At 34.3% G+C, this 26,177-nt stretch overlaps 1 protein-coding gene across 7 annotated transcripts in view; it reads right to left on the bottom strand.

Moving 5' to 3' along the window:
• Positions 1-19,585, bottom strand: part of LOC128231469 (RIMS-binding protein 2-like) — a 147,973-nt gene extending 128,388 nt beyond the window's left edge. For 6 of the 7 annotated variants that reach the window (XM_052944337.1, XM_052944338.1, XM_052944340.1 and 3 more), the window contains exons 1-2: positions 19,439-19,559; positions 15,870-17,097 (exon numbers count right to left, since the gene is read on the bottom strand). In XM_052944337.1, coding sequence (XP_052800297.1) covers positions 15,870-17,000 — 1,131 coding nt within the window. In that variant the 5' untranslated portion in view covers positions 17,001-17,097; positions 19,439-19,559. Of the gene's footprint in view, positions 1-15,869; positions 17,098-19,438 lie in introns of all 7 variants that reach the window. The other variant, XM_052944335.1, reaches the window with a different exon arrangement.
• Between the last annotated feature and the right edge of the window lie 6,592 nt (positions 19,586-26,177).

A 26,177-nucleotide genomic window follows, 5' to 3' on the forward strand; every position in this document is an offset into this window, starting at 1 on the left:
AAATGTGTTTGTATGCACTACAATGTATTTCCATAAGCTCAAATGTGTTTGTATGCACTCCAATGTATTTCCATAAGCTCAAATGTGTTTGTATACACTACAATGTATTTCCATAAGCTGAAATGTGTTTGTATACACTGCAATATATTTCCATAAGCTAAAATGTGTTTGTATACACTACAATGTATTTCCATAAGCTAAAATGTGTTTGTATACACTACAATGTATTTCCATCAGCTAAAATGTGTTTGTATGCACTACAATGTATTTTAATGAGCTCAAATGTGTTTGTATACACTACAATGTATTTCCATAAGCTCAAATGTGTTTGTATGCACAACAATGTATTTCCATCAGCTAAAATGTGTTTGTATGCACTACAATGTATTTCCATAAGCTCAAATGTGTTTGTATGCACTCCAATGTATTTTAATGAGCTCAAATGTGTTTGTATGCAGTACAAGATGTTTGCATGCATTAAAATGTGTTTACATGCGCTAAAATGTCTTTGAATGCACTGGTCCGACTACAATGTTTTTGTATGGGCTCAAATGTGTTTGCATGTCCTACATAGTGTTTACATGCGCTTGTATGCACAAGAACGTGTTTGTACGCACAAGAATGTGTTTGCTTGCACTAGAATGTGTTTGCAAGCACTTTTTAAAAGGAAACAACAGCAACTATTCTTAATTCTAACTAGAGTTTGACAATGAGTTTCCCAGATATGGAAATAGTCAACATTTCCACTGAGTGTCTTTGATATTTGATGTATAAAGTCAATAATGTTTGAGATCAATTTTAAGTATTGCTCAGAGAGCAATCTGCCATAAATAATGACTCTTGATCATAACTGCACTATGATTATAGATTGGCTACTTAACTTATATTATGCTTTACATATTGAAAGGTGGTATACATGACTTAAGGATATACACACAAAAAAAGTCATGTCAAATAATGATTAAAGGGGTTAATAGAGACAGCCCTATATAAAGCTGAGTTTTTCTTTTATGCAAATTTGATTTTAGAGCAGGATGTATAAATGTTTAAAGAGAAAATATATGCTGCTGACCTATTTTCACACGGTCGGAGCTAGATTTTTCCCCAAGATGACCCATATTCACACTGGTCTGAGCTTATTTTGACCAATGATGACCCATATTCACACGGGTCAGAGCTAGATTTTGACCCTACGTGACCCATATTCACACTGGTCTGAGCTAGATTTTGACCCGAGATGACTCTTATACACACTGGTCTGACCTAGTTTTTGTCCTGAGATGACCCATATTCACACTGTTCTGACCTAGATTTTAGCCCAAGATGACCCATATTCACACTGGTCCGACCTAAACTTTGACCCAAGAAGACCCATATTCACACTTGTCCTAAACATCATGCTGAAAAATATTCTGAGATGCTTGTAGAGATTGGATAAACACTGTAGAATGCATAAAAGAAAGTCAACTTAAAATTTTGTCTAAGTATCTGACCTATTGACCTAGCTTTTGACCTGAGATTACCTATATTCACATTGAACTTAAATAACATGTGAACAAAATATTCTGGATAAAAATTATGGCTAAGATTTTTTTTTAAATTGAAACATGATGCAGTCCAGGTCAAAGACAACTGAGATATTTGCAATGCTCATTCCTCCCATTCTTAATAATTAAGAATTTACTTCAGGTCATCTAACTTTTACATGATTAACATGACTGTTTACCCTAACATGTTTTTGAAATGAGAACTGGGAAGAATTAATTTACCTTTGACCACAGTATGGGATGATTGTAATGACCCCAATTGCTGAATGCCTGAGGCTGAAAATGGCCAAAATTCAAACGAACAAGACACAGACAACCATACCATTTAGCGTCGACTTCTTGATAGATTCAAACATAAATTTCATGACATATAGATACATATATCTGCAGCAGCTGCTGTAAATGGTAATTCACGATGGTGACTCACACAGGGAAACGTTTCCAGTAGCCAAAATCAATGAAAACAGCAAAATTATCTTTATCAACATACATTCATATTTACAAAGCAATTTTACAGTATTACAATGGATCTAGGAGCTTAGAGGTTTCTGGGACGATTTGCTAGCTCATCAATAATACATAACAAGTTCTTGCAGTACTGACAAACAAAAAACGAAAGTGCTAATTTTAAGTTGATTAATGCCCATGCATCAAATACAATCGAAAAAGAGCTTGAAATCCTTTAAAAGCACAGAATACAACTGAAGTATGACAAGTTTAATGGAGACTGCTCAATGACAACTGTGAGCGTAATGATATCAGTTTTATGAGGATATTAAATTCATGAATTTCTATGTTTTCTTTGCTTAATTATGATGAGTTTCTAGAATCTCTTCCGCCAGTTTATTTCGCGTGTTAAACCTGCGAAAACCCCATTATTAATTTGACCATTGTACATACTAATTTATTTGAGCTTTAAGGCAGCATTTAAAAAGCTGATGTGAATCGCACTCCAGTCTGTATCCTGCATGGGTAGGAAAATGGACAGGTGTCCTTTGTCAAGAAAACGTCCCTGGTGGGAATCAATCCACAATTTCTGTGAGAGGCAGACACCTAAACCACTAGACGACTCTCACCATAACTCAATTGCAAGGCATCCAGGAGCCCCTGGTGGTGATTGACCTGGCATTGTCTTGGATAAGAGGCCGAAACCAATACCATTAGACCACTATCACACTTACTTATTGTAGGAGGCATCAAGGTTAAAAAGAGCCCATAGTGGGTATTAAACCCAGATATTCTTGGGTGGGAGGCAAACATCTATACCACTAGACCACTCGCACACTTACTTAATTGTAAGAGGCATCCAGGAAAAATAACCAGGTATTATTAATCAAACCCAGATTGTCCAGGGTGATAGGCGGACACCTATACCACTAGACCACTCTCACCCTTACTCAATTGTAAGAGGCATCCTGGAAAGAGCCAATTGTAATATACATTCAATAGCCAATAGTGGGGATTGAACCCAAACTTTCCACTGTGATAGGCAGACACCTATACCACTAGACCACTCTCACCCTTACTCAATCGTAAGAGGCATCCAAGAGCACATGGCGGAGATTGAACCAAGATTTAATTTAGTGTGAGGTCACAGGACAGCCATACCACTAAAACACCTTATTCTAAGCCCTAACGTTAATTTTTAACTTCTTATCCGAAACATCCAATACATAGAAAAAATGAACTCTTTGACTAACAATAAAATTATAAAATAGCTAAAATGTAAGGAGCCTTGACCTTGACCTTTATAAGAAATCTGCTTGTTTAGAAAAATATACATCAATATTTACAGACACAAGCACAATATTTGTATATTTAACATAATTAATTTATAACAGTTGATCATAATATTGGATAATTTGTATTACTCACCCCAAATCTTGCATTGCTTAAATCCATTTCTCTTGTGAATTATAATCCATACACATGAATGTTTTCATTCACAAATCATTATGAAAAATGACATATCACAATTTTCTCCAACAATCGTGCCTTGTTGCATTTCCTTAATAAACTTAATTATTCTAGCCTTGTTAATTTCTCAAAAATAATTACGACAAATTTCTGTCGTCAAAATTTATGACATGCAAGGCTACAAGTCAAGTCCATGCGAAATTCTTTACGAGTCTATGATAATTTCACTTTCAACATTTTTTCTATTGTAACACAACGTAATTCAATACTAGTTCATGAAAGTCAAGCCAATGGTCGAAAGATTATCATTACGTTATTGTCGACTCTTTTCACAACGAAAAACCTGAACTAACACAATTCCAGTATTCTCATTATTTTAGACAAACAGGCATGTCAATGTTCAAATAGATCCAATCAAAGCTCGAACACTTCAACACAAATCACGAACAAGTGCCTCGTCTGTATTACAAATATTTTCCTAATATTTCTTCAAATGTCTACATAATTTTTATCGGATATTTACTTTTTATTGAAACATTTTCGGTTTCCATCAAATCAGGAGTCTCAATGTTTATACCACAATGAGGTCAATCAGTGGCTGATCATTCAAAAGTTTATATCACTAATGCGATTTTTATTAAATTCCAATACATACATCACATTTTAATAAAAGTTTTATTACTTCATATGACATTTTAACAAATACTGCACTTTCACCTTACAAGAAAACTATAAAGAAAGAACATATAATTCAATGTCGTTCAAAACTTATGGATAAGTATGACGATACATGTACGATTGGATAGGAAAAAAAAAACTCGGAATAAATCATATTGGTATTGATTCTACATAAACAGCTGCTGGAATATGATATTTTTATTATGACTTTTTGCCAGTTGCCTCTCCTGCTTATAACACATCACAGTTAGTCATCATCTCCTTCATACTATACTTTTAATATCCAATTCTTGACGTCAAACCTCATAGGGTATCATTATTCGAATGCTGCATCATCTTTTGCTATAATATTATTTGGAATTCTCATAAAATTTCATTATTTCGAATCATGTTCTGTATTAATACAACTTCTGCTTGTTAATCTTAATTTCTTTTCCTATGAACACTCAGCAAACTCTTCATTATCTTTAACAACATCCAACGTTTCACTTAAAAGTACCTTGTTTTTAAAATGTCCTTTTTCTGTCGAAGAAAGCCGAATGATTTCCACATTTTGTTTACATTTTTTTTTTTTAAATAAGTTGAACTGTGAACATAATTCCAATTAAAGAGCAGAATTCTGTGTTGTCTTTGACAGCATGATTCAAAAAGTAAATAGTTTTGCGACAAAAAAAACTTAACCAAAAGTGTTATATCAATAAAATACACTCCATAATTTCCATATCAGCGTATTGACTCCAAAATGCACGATTAAAATTTTCAAGTTTTAATATTTCTTGTTATCAGCTCTTTAAAAGTGCTTGACTTGGTCTTCATTCCAATAGACAAGTTTTCAATTTCATGTCCTCAACATAGATAATACAAAATAACAAGCTCTCTGTATGTCATGTCGTAAAATTCAAAGAAATAGGCTTCAATCAAAAATTTGTTCCATTTAAAAGTTTTATAATAATCGGCAAACAAACCAACATTTATAAATTCAATCAATTGTCAGAACATTATGATTATAAGGCCGAATAATTTTCGATTAATAAAAAGTCAAATTAAAACTTAGATCAATGCCTTCTCATAAAGTAAATATTGGTTGCAGATATTGACACGATTTTTTTTTTTGAAAATATATATTCAAGGGAAGCAACTGCACTATAGTTGCCTACAAGCTATTCAGTATTTGCTTCCCTTTGTTACATTTTTCTTAGGAAATAACAGAATTGTAAAATTAGTTGTAGAAAAACACTATCAATATCTAAAATCATCTGTAAATACTTGTTTCAATTTCAGATGGAAATGAATGTGTTTAATTCCTATGGTTTAAGCCAGCACAGGGTGAAGAGAGATATCTGGGTACTTCAGGAGAAAAGGACAATTAATTGGGCTGAATAACGTTTTGATAGGAAATTATTGAAATCGTGTTAAATTGAAGTTATATTAGGTTTCATCTATCAAATATGTACAATCATATTATATATTTTAATAAACAAATTGACAATCTTGGCATTTAATCCTACGAAGACAGAAGGATGCCTCTACTGGTCAGGGGCAAAGGGGTGCCACCAAAAAAGGACAGGGTGGGCACTCGCTTCTCACCTAAGCGATTAGGGTTAAATTTCAAGCCTGGGCACTTGTGAGTTGTTTGGTTTGCAGTCACCAAGCTGGACAAGTGGGTTTTCTCCGGGTACTTAGGTCCCCCTCCCCACCCACCAACCACGCAAGACCACACTCTCATGAAATATTGTGCCAACAAAAGCGATTAATATTATGTTTTAATAACTCGTTTCAAGTCGTTGTAAATTAAATTAAGTTTAAAATATATCTCTTATGGCTAAGACCCCATCTTCTTTTATTGTTTTTATTTTGTTAAAAAAATCATTATCATATGAGGAATAAGTATAAGTACACGCATTTACTTACAGGAAAACAGATGTTTCCCTAATCAAATTCTGTTTAATAAAGCTTTACAGCAATTGACAAAGCAAAGTTTATTGAACTGGTCAAAACATATTAACAATTAATAACAATACATTCAATATTGACATTGTTAATTCTACTGAAGATCAATAAATACGTTAATCTCGTATTATGCAAAATAATTCACAGCAACTTGAATGCGGAATTAACAATTTTGGTTCAGTTGACTTTTCACAAACCTTTAAAGAAGTGTGAAACATTTTGTTTACTATTTTATTTCTGTTTACAAATATTTGTGAACTTCAAAGGAAGGACTCATATAAAATTTTGACCATTTACTTCATACAGCACAAAAGGCAATCAAAATATTGATGGTATTAGAAGTACTATCATGATTCAAACAGACTTTTTCAAATTGACTACGACAACGTCTGTTGCTTTTGCCTCATTGCGATTTGTCAGAGCGCTCCAGACAAAGTGTTAGATAAATCAAACTTAAATGCCAGTCTCAAGGTGATAAATCTTTGGTTAATGTCATTTATTTTTTTTAGAATTCACCAAAATGGAACCTAGAAAACAAATACACCATGATGCTAAAGTGGGATGAACAGTACTGGATCTAGTTTTCTGTCTCGAGGGGAGGGGGCACAGTCTCAAAAACTGAGCACTCTCTAAGATCAAATCCAGGATCCGCTCTCAGATGCAAGTACTGATGCCTGTCAATACTACTAATAATTTCAAATAATATCCAGACAAAGTGGTCAATACTTAAAAAACAACCTGTATTAAAAAGATTGGCAGAGCTCTTAGCTTACCAGCCGTGGCACTTATTAAGTTGTAAAGCATTTGATAACAAACCGCTTTTAAGCAACATTGGGGTTATTTGAAAGTATATATAATCAAAATTAAAAATTATTCATGGGTAATTAATGACACACCTAAAATATGACCACACAGAATCTGCGTCATTCTACAATTCAAACAAATCTAATGTCTCTCTTTGTGAATCCTTGTAATATTTGAGCGACCTAAAAAAGTGAATTAAAACTATTCTCTTACACTCTTATAAATAGGAGTGCTAAGCCCTTTTGTAAAAGGTACAAGGTTTTAATTTTTAAACCCACAAAAAATGATCACTAGTACAGACAATATTCAATTCATCTACAAAATCTCAACGCAAGTTGCTTCTTCCCTTGCTGACAATGAAAGGCCCTGTGGGTGATTTCACAACCATGACAAGCGCAAATGGGTGATGAAGGAGTTTGAAAGGGCAAGAATGGTCTAGTGCTGTAGATATCTGCTTCTCACCTAAGAGGTCGTGGGTTCAAGCTCCACAAGGGGTTACTTTTAAGTTTTTTTGGCTTTTCTAAACAGGATACCAGTCTTGGTGTCTCCCTGCCGTGTGACTTATATAAGCTTAAACACTGCCAACACAATTGGTGGGAACACAATAGGTATAAGTTAGTGACTATGAACCAGACAAAAGTCATGGTTGATGTTTTAAACAGCACAGCAGCTGCTAATGAACTGACTCATCCAGCAGTGCAAGGCAGTGCGAGGAAGACTATTCAAAATTTAATATACACTACATGTAAGTTTGGTAATGATTGGACAAGAAATACTGAAGATAAAAAGCAAACAAGGTGAATTTCATCAAACTTTGACAAATAAAGGGCCATAACTCCATTGATCAAACTCAGTGAAGAATTTATGCCCATAAACATCATAGCCAAGTTTGGTAAAGATTGGATAAGACATGCTCCGGTTTGAGAGTGGATAAAGTTAATTAGGTCAAATTTTGAGATATAAAGGGCTGTAACTCTAGATTTAATAATAAGATCTAGGTGTAGATCAAACTCAAATAAGTCCAGATTTTATGCCAATAAACATTGTTACCAAGTTTGTTAAGTATTGGAAGTCAGGTATCGAGAGAGCAAGAAAAATTAATGAAAGTGTGATGTATGACCTGTTTGGAAAACATTATGATCACTATGTCTGCCATGCCTTCTTCATATCAAAAATTTAAATATCTTTAGTACAAATTCATATTGAATTACTTGAGCTTATACGGTATAAGATATTTGCAAGATAGTGGAAATTGCGTTACACCATTATTGAATTAAGTTGTGCCCTCGTCCTCAAATGCCATACTATTGCTGTGTTTAGGCAAATCCAATCCAAAGCTATCTCATCTAAGTACTTTGCAAATAAGCTACTTTTCAGTTCATTCCGACAATTCAAATTTTCTCCCGTTGAACTATTGATTATTGATCTATAAATACGAGACACTGGATTATCTATCTACATTCCTAATTCTGCATTTGGTAGGAATACGGGTTACAGATAGGCTACAAAGGATCAACAATTAAATCACTGATAATGATCTTGCAAAGTTTTATAAATGAAGTACAAATTTGATACATATTTTTAGTAAACTGCATAATAATGGTTTCATTCATGCTTTTTAAAACATTCAAGACATAATGTAACCTTTTAGAAATTCTTCTCATTTATGAAGCAGAATATTTAATGTTATTTCAGTATATTTAGTGTTTAATTTAAAACTTGAATGATATGGAATAATGTATTCAAATAGTCATTCATTCTGACTTTCATTCATAAGGGGATGATACTTTAATATCAACCAGACAAGAGATACAAGAATCTGTATTTAAAGTCGGGTATTAGCTAACAAGAAACATAAGCTCAATGAACTATTTTCTGAAAATATAGATATAATGAAAACCATTTCCATCTTTTCTAAGCTTTCACTTATCTGCAAATATAAAGCAAAATTGCCAATTTTCTTTTTGTTTTGTTTTCTCAGTAGATCAGACAAGGAAATAACTCAAGTTCACACAAATATCAAATCCAGAGTTATGGGCCTTGGTGTGCATTGTGATAATTGTCCTTGGAAACATGTTGTCACCTAAATAAATGCATAAATAAAAATATTTAAAATAAAATAAAAGCAGCTTTTCTGTCAGCAGGTGACAAATTTGTACCAAATTCCATTTAAATATCTTGAACAGTTTTTGAGTCATGGCCACGTTTTTGCACAAAACGAAACTGACAACAATGACACCAAGCCCAGCATATATCACCTTGACATTTTTTTCTGAATTTCAAACATTTAAGCTAATAAGATTTTAATAATTCTATAACAAACATGACAAATACATTAAAAGGCTTTATCTCTCTAGTTCAAAGCCTACTGTAAGTTGTTTTTGTTTGCTTAATATTTGAAATTACAAGTAAACTCAACAATATTTTTACGTTTGAAATATATACATTATAAGTGCCAAATCGTCAAATGTTTCCTTTAAAAATACTGGTGTTGCTCCACTTCTAAGGTGCTGTTACAGCACACAGGCCTGTGCAATCATTCTGTGTACGTATTTTTTATCTCAAGAGATGTCCTAGCTGTTCTTGGACAGGAAGCACATTAAACCTCAGACCATCATGTAAAAGCCAGAAAACCTGCAAATCTAGTTGACTGAATTAACCAGCAGTTAGAGCCGTACAATATAGATTGATGCCAAAAAATTGTATTTTTTTATTTTAATGCATTATCATGACTAACTCATTTGACTTTGATGATCAAAACAAAAATATTATTGATTTAGATATTAGCGATATTTTGGCGCTTTTTCAACTGTGGATTTTGTGGCCACCTGGCTTTCAATTTTTTTTTTTTTATAAAGCCTAAGTATTAATTAATAATCAAAATAATTTGGCATCAAACTATATTTGTTGCCTTTGAGCATGTCCATTGTACATAACTTTGTGACGTAATTGCATACTTTGTTTATATATTTAGAGCAACATTTCATTGCAAAAACAAACAGTCTGTATTTGTATACCAAGTTCAAGCCTTCTGACGCCTTTTGACCAGGAGAAAACATCAAAGTATAAATCTGTTATCACAGGGGATACATATATATGGTAAACAAACAGTTAATATTTACAATCTCTAAATCTGACCTCTGCAAATCTAACCAATATCCTGGTCCATTGTAAAAATGGGCAACGAAAACAGCTGAGTCTCTGATGAACGGAATTATAAACAAGAAATGTGTCCATAGATCACAGATGCCCCCATAAATAAAGTTATTAAAATTAAACTATTAAAATAGTTACCAGTTGTACAAAGAAAAGAGTTGGGACATAAAAAGGCAAAACCAAACATTCCACCTCAAAATATACCTAAATAACAACAATATAATAACATAATTAATCTGTTTTTTTATTTTAGTAACAGTGACCTTGACCCCAGATGGACAACATCACATGCAGAATTAAACATCACAATGCAGACTATATACAACATCTTTGTGAAGGTTTATGACTCTAACTTAAATACTTTTAAGGTAAGTGTATCACTAAGTGCATGCCTTGTGTGCCTAATTTCAATATGTCAAGGACCATAAATCTGCTTGGCACAGCCACAAACAATAACCAAATGCACAACGTCAAGTTTCATGACAATATATGTATCATATACTTACTGAGATAGGGTTGACACAAGTTTCCATGCTCCATATGTAAATTTTAAGAAGGCCAAGGGCCATAAGTCCACTTTTATTGGAGGCAGCCACATGCTTATCATATCTTCATTGGCTAACTTATATTCATATTCAGTTTCATGACTCTGGCTCTTATAGTATTGGAGGTTCGGGTGGCACAAGAGTGCATGCTCTTTAGGCTATACCTTCATGAAGTCAAGGGACATAACTCTATTCTTATTGAAGGCAGCCACATGCTTTATCTCAGCTGCACAACTTCATTGGCTATTTAATATTCTGGAACAGTTTCATGTGACTGGCTTTTATTGTTTTAGGAAGTTCGTGTGACACAAGTTTGCATGCACGCTCTTTAGGTTTAACTTTCATAAAGACAAGGGCCATAAATCTGCCCTTACTTGGTGCATTCACACTCAGAAACCTAAGTGAACAACTTGACAGGCTGCTTAACATTCCAGTAAAGTTTCATCACTCCAGGTTTTTTTTTTCTTTTGGACTTAAGTGCGACAATTTACTCAAATTTTGTGACAGTAAAACGGGATAGACACGGGCAAATTAAAATAAACTTTTTTATAAAAAATCATTTTCTTCTTTCTTCTTTATTTCATTTATTTTTATTACTGTTGGATTTAAGTTAAGGTGAAATGAAGAAAAGTCATTTCATTGTTTCAAGTAAGTGAAAATATTTTTTTTGTAGATATCTGAAACATCATTTTTACCATCGGTTTACAGTAATTAACAACATACAAGTCCAATCAAAGTGCAGAAATGAAAAACAATGAACCAACACAATGACTGATGATGGGGTTCATGCAATTCGAACGTTGGCTTTTTTCTGGTAATGAAGATATAAACAAGATGGACAAGAAAAATGTTACAAATGACAATATTAAACTCAACAATATGCTAAATAGAGTTATGGTTCTTATTCATTACACATTTCTGGTTGTGCCTCACCATTTTATGAAGTTTTTTTTAAATTCCATCTGTGACTCCAATATACCCTTTCAAACTTTGTGGGGGAGTATAAATATATATAAATAATATTAAATCTATCTTGCTCAATACAGAAAAGGTAACAAAACAAAAAGTGCACTCCAGAAGCAAAATTATTAAGTCATTTCAATCTAATATATGGGAAGAAACTGAAAGCATGTCGATATTTATTTGGTATATAGAATGCTTCGATAGGCTTAATTAAATTAGCCACTAAAACATGGACCCCATCCAAATTCTGTCAATTTGTATCAATAAATATGCAGATTTTTGCTTTCCCTGACGTCAATATTTGAAAAGTAAATTTTAACATGTAACTGCTAGGGGAAATAGTTATAAACTTTACAATGATAAAACTCTATGTTTACTTTACTTATATCTAGCTATTTACCTCACCCATAAAACAATGATAAAAGATGCTACATATTACGGTTCCATCGAATTCCTTATTTCTCAAGAGTGAAATAAAGATATCAACTATTTAAACACTGCCCAAGGACTAGGAAAACTTCAAAGGAATGGCATATTTTCAGACTTCAATGTATAATTATTATTTAAACTCACTTCTAATGGGAGCATTTTTTATGAAATATAAATGAATATTAAATGTACAAATGAATATTAAATGTACGGCATTCATGGTCATGAAATATTTCAGTTTTAGACATAATTAATATAATAACTGGCATGCAGGGTATTCTCTAAGACTTGGAGGTAGGGGCCCGTAATAAGGCCCCTTATTTTGGAGTAAAATAGTTCTTGAAATCCTATGAGGGGAATACAATTCCCTGAGGACCCAGCTTTGTAAAAAGGGGCATAACACTAACTTATTTAAGCCAGAGTTATAGGACTTACTACACATGTGTGAAATGTCACTAATAACATGTGTACTAAGTTTCATGAAAATATCTTGAATAGTTTTGAGTTTTGAGTTATGTCAACAAGTGTGCAACAATGTCGCAGCCATGAACCATTCCTTATAGGCTGTCAAAATACTTTGATTTTTCAAGACAGAAACAGACAAGTTAAAAGGCTACTCCTCATGATAGCCATACATATCAACTTCATTAGATGTGCTGTTATCTAACATAACATAGGACATTGATTTTGTCTTCCAGTATGACCATGACCTTAAATGACAGTCTCAAAGTGATGAGTATTTTGATAATGTTAAGATTGTTGTAAATATTCCCCAATATGGAACCTGGTTAACAAAGAAACCCTGACCAGAAGGGATGCCCAATGAATAGAAAATTTCAGGACCAGATCCAGGAATTGACGTTAGAGGGGGCGTAACTAAAATAGGGGCACAACATTTTGACATGCACCACTCCCTAAGAACCGAAAGTAGATGACATAAACTGTTTGCCTTGGAATTTGGGATTACTCAATCAAGAAAATTAAAACAATTTGTAAACGGAAATTATGCATTATGGACATATTTTATTATTTTTTCTCCTATATTGACATAAATATTAACTTGGCCGATGTAACCCATGCCCCCCCCCCTTAAATCCGCTAGTGAAACTAGTTTTCTTTTCCGAGAGCAGCAGGTGCAGTTGTTCTAGGTTGCGCATCTACGAGATTATGCCGGCACTGATGCCAGACGGCTGTCAAACTTCTAATTGTGTTTCTAACGTGCTATATTAATATTTCATCGCTGCTCATAAAAAATGCATTCACTTTTTTTAAAGTTTTTACATTTGTACAGACAATATATTAAGCATTTTTTCATTCAAAATAATGGCATGCAGACGAATAACTGGTAGCGAAACCAATAAGTTCATTGTTCAAATAATATATCCAATAGATTCTTTAACCCAACTATTTTTATTGACATTTTTGGGTAACTAAACATACTTTAAGTTTTTATTTTTTACAAAGCAAATAATAGGTGCGACACATGAAGTCCGATAGCTGAATGCAAATACAATATTGAACTCGATTTTTAGGATTATTGAAGTAAATTCTTCTTCACAGAACATCAATTAGCTTCGAAATCCTTTGTATCTTTCCTTTGTATTTGTACAATGAAAAATATAATATTATCATTAATTCTCAAAAACAGGCATATATGTTTCTTCAGGGTGTAATTGACATGTCATTTGAAGGGCTGAAACTTATTTGGCGATGGGAGTCAAAGGGGCTGAAGTTCCCTGCCGCAGAAGCAAAACTGGCCTTATTATAGAACTCTTGTGAGTACTCAGCAGCTGCTGACTTCGAATGAAGAGCAAACTGGAGTATCAATACTAACAACAAACACAATAATAATCAAAAGAGACCAGTTTAAATGAATCAGCTAAAACAAATGCTTTGTTTTTGGTCCCGGGAAGCCATTAAAGTTGCTACACTCACCAATCCCATAAGATTTTACTCAAGTCATATTCCTTTTACTAAATACTGCTTATCTTGATTCAAAACATAAAAAGTTGGGCTCAATTCACTGTTCTTTTGGTCAGCAACTTTATTGACTAAAAACAAATACCCTAGTGTACTAATCCAAGGTTGCACACCACCAATGTTTTCTGACAATTTTTTATAGACTATAGACTCAGCAAAGGTGCTCAAGGGACTTGATAATGACAAGCTCAAGGTATATTAGGACAACTACGGTATTAATAGTTTTTTCAGTGACCTCCAATCAAACTGTTTAGCAGGCATAATGCCATATTTGACTTAAAATCTCTAAAAGTGTGACCAACTAACTTGTTAATAACTGAAATCCTATACAGTGTATTAATCATATAAAGCTACTCAATTAATCACGGAAACTTAACATGGCCCACTTTAAATGTTATTTGAACCAAAACATGGTACACTTTAATCAATATGCATTTATCAAAATCTGGGTGGGATGTCTCGTTGTGCATAGCCAATTGAACATGAAAACGATAAAAACAACTATATTTAACAAACTTAAACAATTCAAAAAATGCATATTAAGACCTCAACAAGAACACGTACAATGTACACCCACGGGTGCCAATGCTTGTCTTTTTTTGTTCCAGTCAAAAAGGGTCATAGTTCAACAACCATTAAAGCCAGAGTTGTGGGCCTTGGTACACACATGGATGCCAATAATTGTCTTTTTTGATCCAGCTGAAAAGGGGTAAAACTCAGCAATCATTTAAGCCAAACAGAGTTATGGGCCTTGTTAAACACATGGATGCTATTATGCTTGTATGTTTTTTGTTCCAGTCAAAAAAGGGCCTTACTCAACAATCATTCAAACCAGAGTTATGGGCCTTGCTACAAATGCTTATTAAGTAAAAGTGACATAAATTTTATAACTACATTTTGCAAAGCCCTGTGGTATTAAATTTGCTATTGCCCTTCACTGCACACGTACTGCATGTGTCTACCAGCGTGTAAAAGTGGACAAGGCAAATTTTTAAAAACTTAAATTAAAATTGTGTCACATATGTTCAACATCTGAAGTGAAACATTTGCATGTATATTTTCCTAATATTTAACTTTTTTATAGCCATATGATTTTTTTAATAAAAGAGCTTGTTCATGTTAAACATAAACTTCTGTAGATATGAATTTTTTTTATTGATTCATTAACATTGGGGTGGAATGCCTTCTAAAGTTTATAGTATGGCGATTTACCTCTTTTATATATTAATTCCCTATTTCTTTTGTTTTCTGTATATATAAATACACATCAACATGCGCAGTTGAAATTAAATACTTTAGGCTTAATAAAAGTTATAATTAATCACACCAAACTTTGACAGAGTTGTATGTCAATTTTTGTCTGAATTTTGTCAATATCTTCATGCTGTATTAATCAAAGCATTTTAAGCTTAATATTAAACAGAGAACATTATTTAAACTTTCACATATTTGTGAAAAATTTGTGTAATATTTTCTTTACAAATATTCTCATTCATCTTTCAATGTGACAATATAAACCAAATTAATACTTAAATATACCAAAACCTACAATTTACGCAACAACATAACTTAATCTGCTGTAAATACAATATTACGAAAAGTGCCAATCCGAATATAAGGTAATTGTATGCGATACCAGACAATTGTGCCAATCAAAATAATATTTGTTTATTGGCGATTACTTTTGGTAATCAAATATGTTTTCTATGCTTCATTATGCACTGTCACACATTTACTTGCAATTATTATTATTAATATTGACAAATTGACGCAGCGCACGAAATGAAAAATTGCAAATTTTCAAGATCAAATAAACATTTCATTGAAAGCTCAGTTTGAAGTGAATTAAAGTCAATCATGACTTTGTACCGTAAGTGCTGACAACGAAAACTATACTTACAAATAAGTCCCTAGCTGGCTCGCTCATAGCAGACGATGACCTTTTGCTTTCCCCATTCACTCCTTTTAAGGTCAAAGGTGAAGGCCCCTCCATGTAACCTTGACCTTGGATGCCCGGTGTGATGTGACCTTGCATAGACGGTGTCATGTGACCTTGACCTGAGGGTCCAGGTGTCACGGCTGGCGAGGACAGAAGGTTGTTTATGTGGGCGTTTATTTCGTCAAACTTAAGTTCACTAGTCGTAGACACTGAGCGACTCACTGCTCGGCTAGATGCCTGACTCTGCATCATCTGTAAATCCGCTAAAAGATCATTAAATTCCATCTCGTCTAATTCATCATCCGACTCTCCTGCATGTTCACTGAGAGCTTTTTCAGCCTTCCTCAACTTTTCAAGGTTACCCATAGCAAGCTTTTTAGAATCACTTAAAATCCTCTTCATTTCACCTTCATATTCATCCTTCACTTTTGCAAATTCCTTTTCCTTTTTAGCTTCTTCAGCAAGTTTCTTCTTATATTGTTGTTCCATCTTATCTCTATCTTGTTTCAGCTTTTCAATTTCATCAACCATTCCTCTTTCCTTATCGGTCATTATTCTTTTCTCATTATCGATGGCTAATCTCAAAGCACTATCCTTTTCTTGCTTAAACTTTTTCTTCAATTCTCTTAGTTCCTCTTCTTTAAACTTTAACACATCCTGAAGTTCTCTATCTTTCTCCTCCATAATGCTATTTTTCAAGTTTTCTTCCAATTGTTTCTTTTCTTTTTCCAATTTTCTCTTCATCTTATCTTCTAGTTCATCAATTTCGACTTGTTTCCGAACTTCATATGAATCACGCATCTCTCTGAGCTCACTAGATTTCTCTTTATGAGCCTTTTTACTTTTCGCTTTTTCTAGATCCAACTCACTTTTTAGCCTAGCGATCTTACGCTTATAATCATCGACCGAGTACTTATGTTCTCGCTCCTTTTTGCGACCCTCAGATCTCGAGCTGAACTGGCTTGTTGGGGTCGAAGCTCGACTGATGTCGTTAAAATCAAAATCATAATTATTGTTTTCCCGTGAATGTCGATGGTGATGGCTTCCATGGCCGTCTTCCCTGCGTCTTTCCCTTCTTTTTGTAGCCTCCATTGTTTACAAGTTCGGAAAAATAAATATCCCTGAGAAATATCTTCCTCTCACCAGCAAAACTCCTCTTCAAGCCATCACTCTTATGCCCTCTCGATCACTGTAAGAAGTAAAACCGTAAATAAAGCAAAAAACTTTCATGAATCCTATCAGTATTTGTATATGGGAATTTCAACCTATTTTGGATCCCTGCCCAATAAATGTTTTAAAATTCCTATAATCATTACTCTAATTGATAAATGATGTGTGTGTACAAATAGTATATTCCTGTTTAAAGGTTTTAAACTACCAATTTAAGTATCGAAAGTTTGAGGAACTATACAAGTTTAAGTTCATTACATCACTCAAGTGTGAAAGTACACGTTAATGTGCCTCTTTTATGGAGTTCTTTATAAGCAGACATAAAGAAAACCGAGGTAGTCTCAGGCAATAAATCCGAAGAAATTGAAAATTCACAGTGATATTTTCTCTTTCAAAGAATGTGTATGTATTCAAAATTGAAACATTTTCATTCCTTAGGACTCTTCCGATAATTTTCATTATTGTGAGGAGCTAAAACTGTAGGTTATAACAATATGTCTTACATCAGTAAACAATACAATGGGTGACTGTACTTTGTTTTAATTGCATGCAATTAAAGTTCTGATATTTATCTACCCTGTTATACAAAATTAACGCAAAAAATTGTCAAGTTAGTATAATTATCAATAATTACAAAAAATATTTGCTTTAAGGCTGTTTTGCTATTCATGACAATACCATTAAAAAGTTCAATACATTCCCTGAATGTTTCTTGCCAAATGGAACAGGATATATATTAACATTTGTAATGGGGCACACTATAGGATGATGCATAAAAAAATGTTTAACATTTGACTCTTATGATCAAAGCAAAAAAAGGCATACCGTATGATTTTTGTACAGATAAAACAAAATAAAATTTAGCAATATTTAGGCCTTTTTTCTGGGGATTTGAGGCCACATAGCTATTATTAAAAAAAAACACATCTATAAAAGCTAACATTTTTTATCAGCACACAGATCATTTGCTTTTTTTGGTTTGATCATTAAAGTTTCATGAAAGACTTTTATATACATGTATACATACAAAATGTGTAACACCCTGGCTCTCTACACTGGCTCTCCGACAAGCCAGAGAGAGTTTAATTTGGGGCAGTGGGTGGGTAAGCTTATTTTTACTCACAATAGGGCAAGGTCCACTCAGCCGGACTGCTCCGATAAGATTGTTAGTAATTTTAGGTTTTTTAGAAAATAGTTCACAGACAGAATGTAACCTTGGTTAGAGCTACCCTGCACCATTGTATAGCACACCCTGGATCTTTAACGTGCACCATTGTATAGCACTGTCACACAGGACCCCCATTTAACATCCCTCATGGAAGAGGATCAGTATTTTTGTAGTCTTGCGGCAGGGAATCGAACCTGCGACCCCTGGATTGACAGTCAAGTATTACTCCTAGACTATGGATCCGCCATGAAAAAAACTGGGCATGAGGGTTCAAGGATATCTTGGTAAGTTGGTGGTCACCAAGCCAGACAGAAGGCATTCCGCAAATTACTCTCTTGAACCAACATTCTCACATATAACATAATGTCCAATAGTAAATAAAATATGATGACTTCTAATACTAGTTAAATTACTTTCATAGTTAAATAATTCTTGCATAATATGGATATAAATAGGTTAAACAAAATCTAAACATTTTATCAAAATGAGTCACCCCAAAAACATCAGTAAACACAATCATGACCATGTCATTTTAAAGCTCACAGGTTCCACAGATTGATGGGGATAATATATATATATATATATATATATATATATATATATATATATATATATTTCTACATAATTTAACCATCTTGAGATTGAGATGAGAAATGACTGAAGTATTTTTGTGATACTGGCCGGGTGGACCCAGGATTTGATGTTAGACGGGGCTATACTTCGGGGGGGGGGGGGGGGGGTTACAATTATTGACTGGTGCATTAGGGCATGAAGAACCATCCCAAGCCCCTTAATTTCTCTGAGCCTGAGGACCTCATAAAGATATAACAACCTGTATCTGAATAACTTAAGCTATGGAGGACCATTCTCTTATGTTGTTTATTCATTGTGGCATAACCAAATTGTATATCAATACAAATACAAAATTATATGTTTTAATATTAACCATATCTTGTGCATGCATTGTATAATAACGCCTGATTGAATTAAATTGTATTCTAAAATAAAAGTAACATCTCAACAATTTATAGGCCAGTTTCAAAATGATTAACTTTAAACAAAGAATAGATGATGCTTGAATTATAACGTTTACAAAGCTGACAACATGCACACGCAGGTTAATCAGAAATAACTTAAATATAAACCGTAAAACAATTAAAATAAACACCGGTAAATAAATATAAATACGAACCGGGCAATAAACATAATGTAACTCCAAGTGAAACCATGTTTTACCTTCCATATATTCCAACACATTTTTGCAATAACATGCTTTTTGTCCAAGTCGGATTTCAATGGTTTGTTTATTTTCTAACTGCACACCTGAGTTGACAATCACTCGGGCGCTTGGCCAAGTCTCTAATCCATCGTCACGTGATCGCGCACCTGTCGCACTTCTGATCACGGGAAAATTCAAAATTTACATTTATATAAAGTCTTCATTCGTTTATGTTATAAGTATGTACTGTTTAAGACATTTTTATCGAAAGGAATTAAACATGTGTGTGTATTTAAGAAATAATTCCTTATTTCATGAATGAGATCTATCAAGAATCAAAAATACGAAATTTAAAAGTCTGCAAAAAGACATAATTATTAGATGTTTCACCCAGCAGCTTGCGTTTTAATAAACAAAAATAGAACATACAGTAATTAAACTATGGTTACTATGGTAAAGTTTTGTTGATATGTAATTTAAAAAAGAATACAATAATTATTTTTAGTATTTAATTTTTAACGGTTTTATATAGAAGGGAGGTAACCAAAATTAGATAATATATAGTCCATGCTTTTGTTGCCGCCCTTGGTGGAACTTTACACTAGAACGTCAAGTCATATTGACGCATTGCCGTCAAACCAGTCTATATTATTGTGACGTCATGTTCTTCCACAGTTCTTATTGGATAAGGTGTTGTCACAAGACGCATTGCCGTCAAACCAGTCTATATAATTGTGACGTCATGCTAATTGACGTTAACAACGTTAAGTTGGCATGAGTTAGCATCTCTGCAAACAAAACGCAAACCCTTAAAAAGCAAATAATATTTAGCTTTTATGACCTCCTAACTTGTCAGACTTGACAATGGGAAATCTGTTGCGTTGTTCTGAGTCACATCACTCAGAATCTTGTGAAATTACAGAAGCGACAGAAGAAAAACGGAACAATCTTTCCCTGAGACAGGAAGATTTGGATCAAACAGGGAATGTAGGTGAAGGTGTGTAATAGTATTGATAACAACGGAGATGATGATGATGATGATTATGATGATGATGATGATGATGATGGCGGCGGCGGCGGCGGCGGCGACGACGACGACGACGACGATGATGATGATGATTTGTACACTTATTCAAATATGGTATTGGAACATAAAGTTTACTATACATTGAACCTGCCTCGATCAATTGCTATACCATGCGCATTTGGGTCAAAAGTCGCTAAAAGTAGGCAGTTGTTCCAAAATGGAGGTGTTCCTCTATACATGTATTTCTACTGTAAATTTGATATGCATTCTTACATTAAGAGGTGCCGGTCTAAATACAGAGTTGGACATATATTTTCATACCATATACTACAGGTCTCCTAGGTACTAATGCACCTGTAATTAGAAATGCATACAGGTGTGGATTCAGGATTTGACGATAGAGGGGGTGTAACTTAGGGGCATAACCTCGAGGGCCTCCCTCAGAATCGAATTTATTTGGTTAAAAGTGTTGGTAGGGGCTAAGGGCGCTCCCAAATATAACAATTTCTAGTGCGAAATGATGCATTTGGAGCGTATTTTATTACCTTTTTATCCTATATGGAAATAAAAATTAAACCTGCACGATTTGGGGATCCTCAAGTACACACCTATATTATTCAGACATGCACGATGCGCCTTTTGGCGCTTTGAGGTCATGTACGACGACGACGTCATTGACGTCTCGTACGGCTCGTTTTCTGTGTGACTTTATAAATGGCAGCGCCCATAATGTTGTAACTGTGTTTCGTCAGATACTGATGAAGCGCTATGCTTGAAATAATTACTAAACGTGTTAAAATGACTGCTATTTAATTCAATATAACTTGGTACTAAAGTTCACCATAAGAAAGCATTGCGTTTCTTAAAATACGAACTAGTTGCGATGGTCAAGGTCAATTTCAAGGCCAGTGTTGTTTCGAAAACGAATTAAGTAAAACCTGTGTACATTTACCATACGATGTGTAAGGCACAGCACACAGTTCACAATTCACACAATAAGGTCTAAGTCGCAGCTTAGGTTTAACGAGGGACATGCAAATTCGTTAGTCTCTGGCATTTACAGGAACCCACAGTTAGGGGGTTTTATACCCTACGGTATAAATGTGAAGTTGTCTTGTTAATAAATTATGTGTGTGGGGGGTTTCCACAATATAAACTAAACATTGACTTTATTTTGTAGATGAGCCTGATGTGCAAGTTACCGAGGCGGAGGGTACTGAGGCCCCGCTTACCGGTTTTAAAGATGAATTGGGGACATATGGTGTACACGATAATGAAGATGTTTGCGAACATATTGGAAACATTCCGATTGGTTATGACGATACTGAAGTTATTGAAGATCCTATTCCAACAGTGTTGTCCGTACCTTTATGTATAGTAGCTGATGAGTGTAGCGAGCGGCTAACTGATTCCGATCAAAGTGCAACCGAAGATACATGTGAGAGCACACAGTCCGAATATAATGAGCCTGAAGATAACTCGACCGAATGTTTTAAACCTATCAATGGCAATGAAAACGATACAATTGTTTCTGATTTACATGATACCACATGTACTGATATGACAAATGGTGTTCTTGATGAATACGCATCCTTTGATGAATATGAAGCGAAGTCTCTTACCAATACAACGAACCCTATGAAACAAAATGAGACAATGTTTGAAGCGGACAAACCTGACCACGATGTTCCTGAGACCATTGACAGTGCAGTAGAAATATTTGAAGACACGCGTTCCGTCGTAAATGATAAGGGTTTGTGCAAAGAAAACGTTGATGGTGGTCAAGGTACATGTGCAGATTCATTAAATGCAAGAGATCGTATGAGCTTAAAACTAGCAGATCTTATCAATGAGAATAAAGAACTGTTAGATAAAATAAGGAATCTGATAATAGTCGAACCAGTACATACTGAAGATGGAGAAAATCAACAGAGATGCAATTACAGCTTAAGACCATCTTATTTACCTAGATGTCCGTCCCCTTTAGTGATTTCTGGCATTCCCTCATTGGCACAAATCTATCAGCCTTCATATAATCGGGAAGAAGACATTCAATCAAAACCGGAAAGACCGAGCGAAGAAATCATTAGACAATTAAACAAAGAAAAACTTCAAGAATGTTATAAAAATAGGACAAAACCACAGTTGACAATAATAGAAGAATTAAAGAGATATTATCTTCCTTGGCCAACCCAAAAAGAAAAGGCGACTAATAAGAAATATAATCATGGGTCCCTTGTTCTCTTGAAAAAGAAGAGACATAGAGCTTACAACAAAATGATGCAGCAACATATGAAGCGTGAAGGTTTCCTGAAAGCGATGAAGAAACACAAGGAGAGAATGTCATTAGATATTTGTGAAGATACAAAAAGAGTGGTGTCACAAGTGTTGCCAAGTAAAACAACGAATCTGACACAGAACAAAGACCAGACCACAAGTTACCAAAGTGCTGGAGGCAGGAGGTTCACAAAAGAGGAGAAAGGTCATCACGAGAAGCGAGAGTTGGACGGGAAAGACGAAGAGCGACGTTGTATGTCACATACCATGGATTCTGAGAGAAAAGTGGTAAGATCTAGCCATCTTTCTGACAAAACAATCCTTAAATTAAGCATTACTTAAAGCTGTACTCTCACGGTTTTGACACTTAATTTTTGTCTCAGAATCGGCTTATTGTGGAATCAATGCTTTCAAATCAGTCATATTAGATAACTCACAATTTAAACTTTTGTGACGCTTTGAGCCATACTGAAACATCATTTATTTTTAACGTAAATGGGACAATCTGCGATCTGATCTTTTGTCAACAGCCTTACATGTCATCGATTGCCAGACATTTACGCAAAATTGGCTCATTCAACGACAAAAAAATGATTACGAATGTAACATAATTAATATATTAAATCTCTAAGATTGAAATTTAAATTGTATATATTTAATCATTTGAAGCGTGTAGTATCTGCATGCCATCTTTGTGATATTTGACTTTTTGGGTAATAATACTTAATTTGAATGTTATCTATTAACGTTCGTTGCCCCATGATACCCTCATATTAAAAGCTGTACTCTCACATATTGAGAGTTTTAACATTTTAAACTTTTTTTTTAGTTTTTGTCTCAATTGTTGATTTTGGTATCAACGCCTTTAATTCAGTGATATAAAAATAACTCACAATAGAACAGATATCACTTGTTTAGAAAACTGCTTAAAAATCACTTAAATCGTTAGTAACGCTTTACTGTATAAAACATCACTTTTCAAACGTAAATATGAAAAACTGATCTGATCTTTTTTCAGCAGTCTATTATCACTGGTTTTCAGACATTAACGCAAAAATTGGCTGATTTCAGGCCCCAATATCAAGAAAATACTTAAGTCAAATCTCGAACTCAATCTCAACTCATTTTACCATAAAACACAAAAAAATGAAAAAAAATAATTATTTTACACATTTTAAAACTGCATTCTATCATTGAATATGTTGATTTAAATCTTTGGTCTAGATTCCAATGGAAAAATATTCCACAGCCAAAAATGTACTTGAGTACAATTTATTGCCTTTTAACAATTACTCAAGTATATTTTTTGCTCTAGAATTAGTTTTCTTTGAAATATTGTCAAAATCTTTCAATAACATATTCTATTAGAAAATACATTTTCAAAAAGTATAAAAACATGTAAGGTTTTGAATAATACTATGATTTTTAGTGATAAATTGAGTTGAGATTGAGACTGAGACTTAACTTGAGTATTTTCGTGATATTGGGGCCAGGACAAAATATAAATACGCAGTAGTTAAAACGGTCAATCTGCGAGAATGTAGCTTTAAAATAAATGGTCAAACATTTTCAATGCAACTTTTGCAGGAGAACGAAATGGAAGAGAACAGTGAAAGATGGCCACCTCCTGCATCCATGTTTGAAAAACTCAAACAAAAACGTCTCATTGAGGAGGTGGAGAGCTTCAAGAAAGTAACCGAACCCTGCAAGATAATAAGCGAGCCTGAAAACATCTCCCCTACTCCAATACAACGTCACTTCTCTTTTTTGCCAATGGATCAAAGGTCAGACATTTTTTATGCAAGTGGCTCAACTGACCATGCAAGGAGCGAGGAGAACAGTTTCGTACCAATCAAACGTCATTTATCATTTATACCACGCGATGACAACTCGGGTATCTCAACATCGGAGCATACCAATCTTGGGTCTTCCTCAAGGTATGTCTGCAACACGCCCAGTGTAGAATCCCTTCCGCAAATCCAGACTGACAGAGATGCGTGCATATCTTCAATCAGCAACCAATCATTGACAACACTGTGTAAAGTTAACGTTTCTCGTTCTTTATGTGAGTGGTCCGAAAGGGGTAAGAACTTCGTTGCTAGTTCATCAAAACCATTTGATTACAAGAAGGAACTTCCGTCCATCAGTACTACTAATAAATACGGACAGACACAACGTGACAGTTCCCCGACGATTGATCTACCATCTTTGTCAAATGGAAGCAGAAGCAGGCAACCATTTTCATTTAGCAACCATTTGTCAAATGCAGCGTTACGAGACACCTTACTAGAAGCCACAAGAAGGCTGAAAGACGCTGGAACGAAAGTGACTGCAGGCGATTTAAAGAGACTTAAGCATCCAAGCCATTCTACAAATGTTAGGCAGACTTTACCGGATATTATGGACAAGAAAGACACAGTGACTATAGTTAGAAATACAGCTTTATCAAAGCATACATCTCACATGAATTTAGACAAGATATGAGAAACGTTTCTCATTATTAAATGAATTTTGATCAGAATTCGGTATAGCCATTGACAAGATTTAAATTAAACTTTGACTTTGTGTCTTTCGCATTCATGCAATACATGTACAAGTATATATTCAATAAAGCTGTTGCACTCAGTTATATTCTCATTCCACACATCCTGCAATAATATTTGTTAATATAATCGATTATTCGAACCTGTGACGTTGATTCTAGCCCCCGGAAACCGGCCCGATAGTTCAGGAGAAGAGCGCCAGTTTCGGGCGAAGAAGGTCCGTGGTTTAATCCCCGCCCGCGTTATACCAAAATAAAATTGGTCCGTGTTTCGGGGTAAAACCCAAGAGGTATATTCGAAAAGAGCAAGAGTATCGCGCCGTATCTCCATGTATTTCACTCTTATTCTTTACTCTTTCTATTATCTGTCACTTCTACCTTTTGTATTTTAAATACACTTTAGTCGTTATTACACGCGACGGAATGCAGCCGATGGACAATTATACAATGCGGTCGACATGGTGAAGCCATGGACATGGACAGACACAAAGAAACACTTTAGGACATGGCGATCGCTTATATTAAATATAGACATCTAATAGTTACCAGAGACTGCATGACCGTAGAATGGATAATTTTTGCATAGATATACATGCAAATGTCGAATTAATGTATTGTTATTCGAGATGATAGATTTTGAGTATCCCATCAAAACCATTAATTGCATTGTAATTCAACATGTGACCTCAACACTTTGAGAGTTCTTCATAACGGTCTAACTGGACTTGTTAAAATCCCAAATGTGAGAATTAATACGCTGTCCGAAACTTTTCCCTAGTAGTGGTCATCTACTATAATGTGGGATGGACTGAAGCTGCAAAAGCAAAAATACTACTGGTTGACGGTACATTTCCGAACATGACACA

The sequence above is a fragment of the Mya arenaria genome, chromosome 4 (assembly GCF_026914265.1).
Source record: "Mya arenaria isolate MELC-2E11 chromosome 4, ASM2691426v1".
NCBI lineage: Eukaryota > Metazoa > Mollusca > Bivalvia > Myida > Myidae > Mya > Mya arenaria.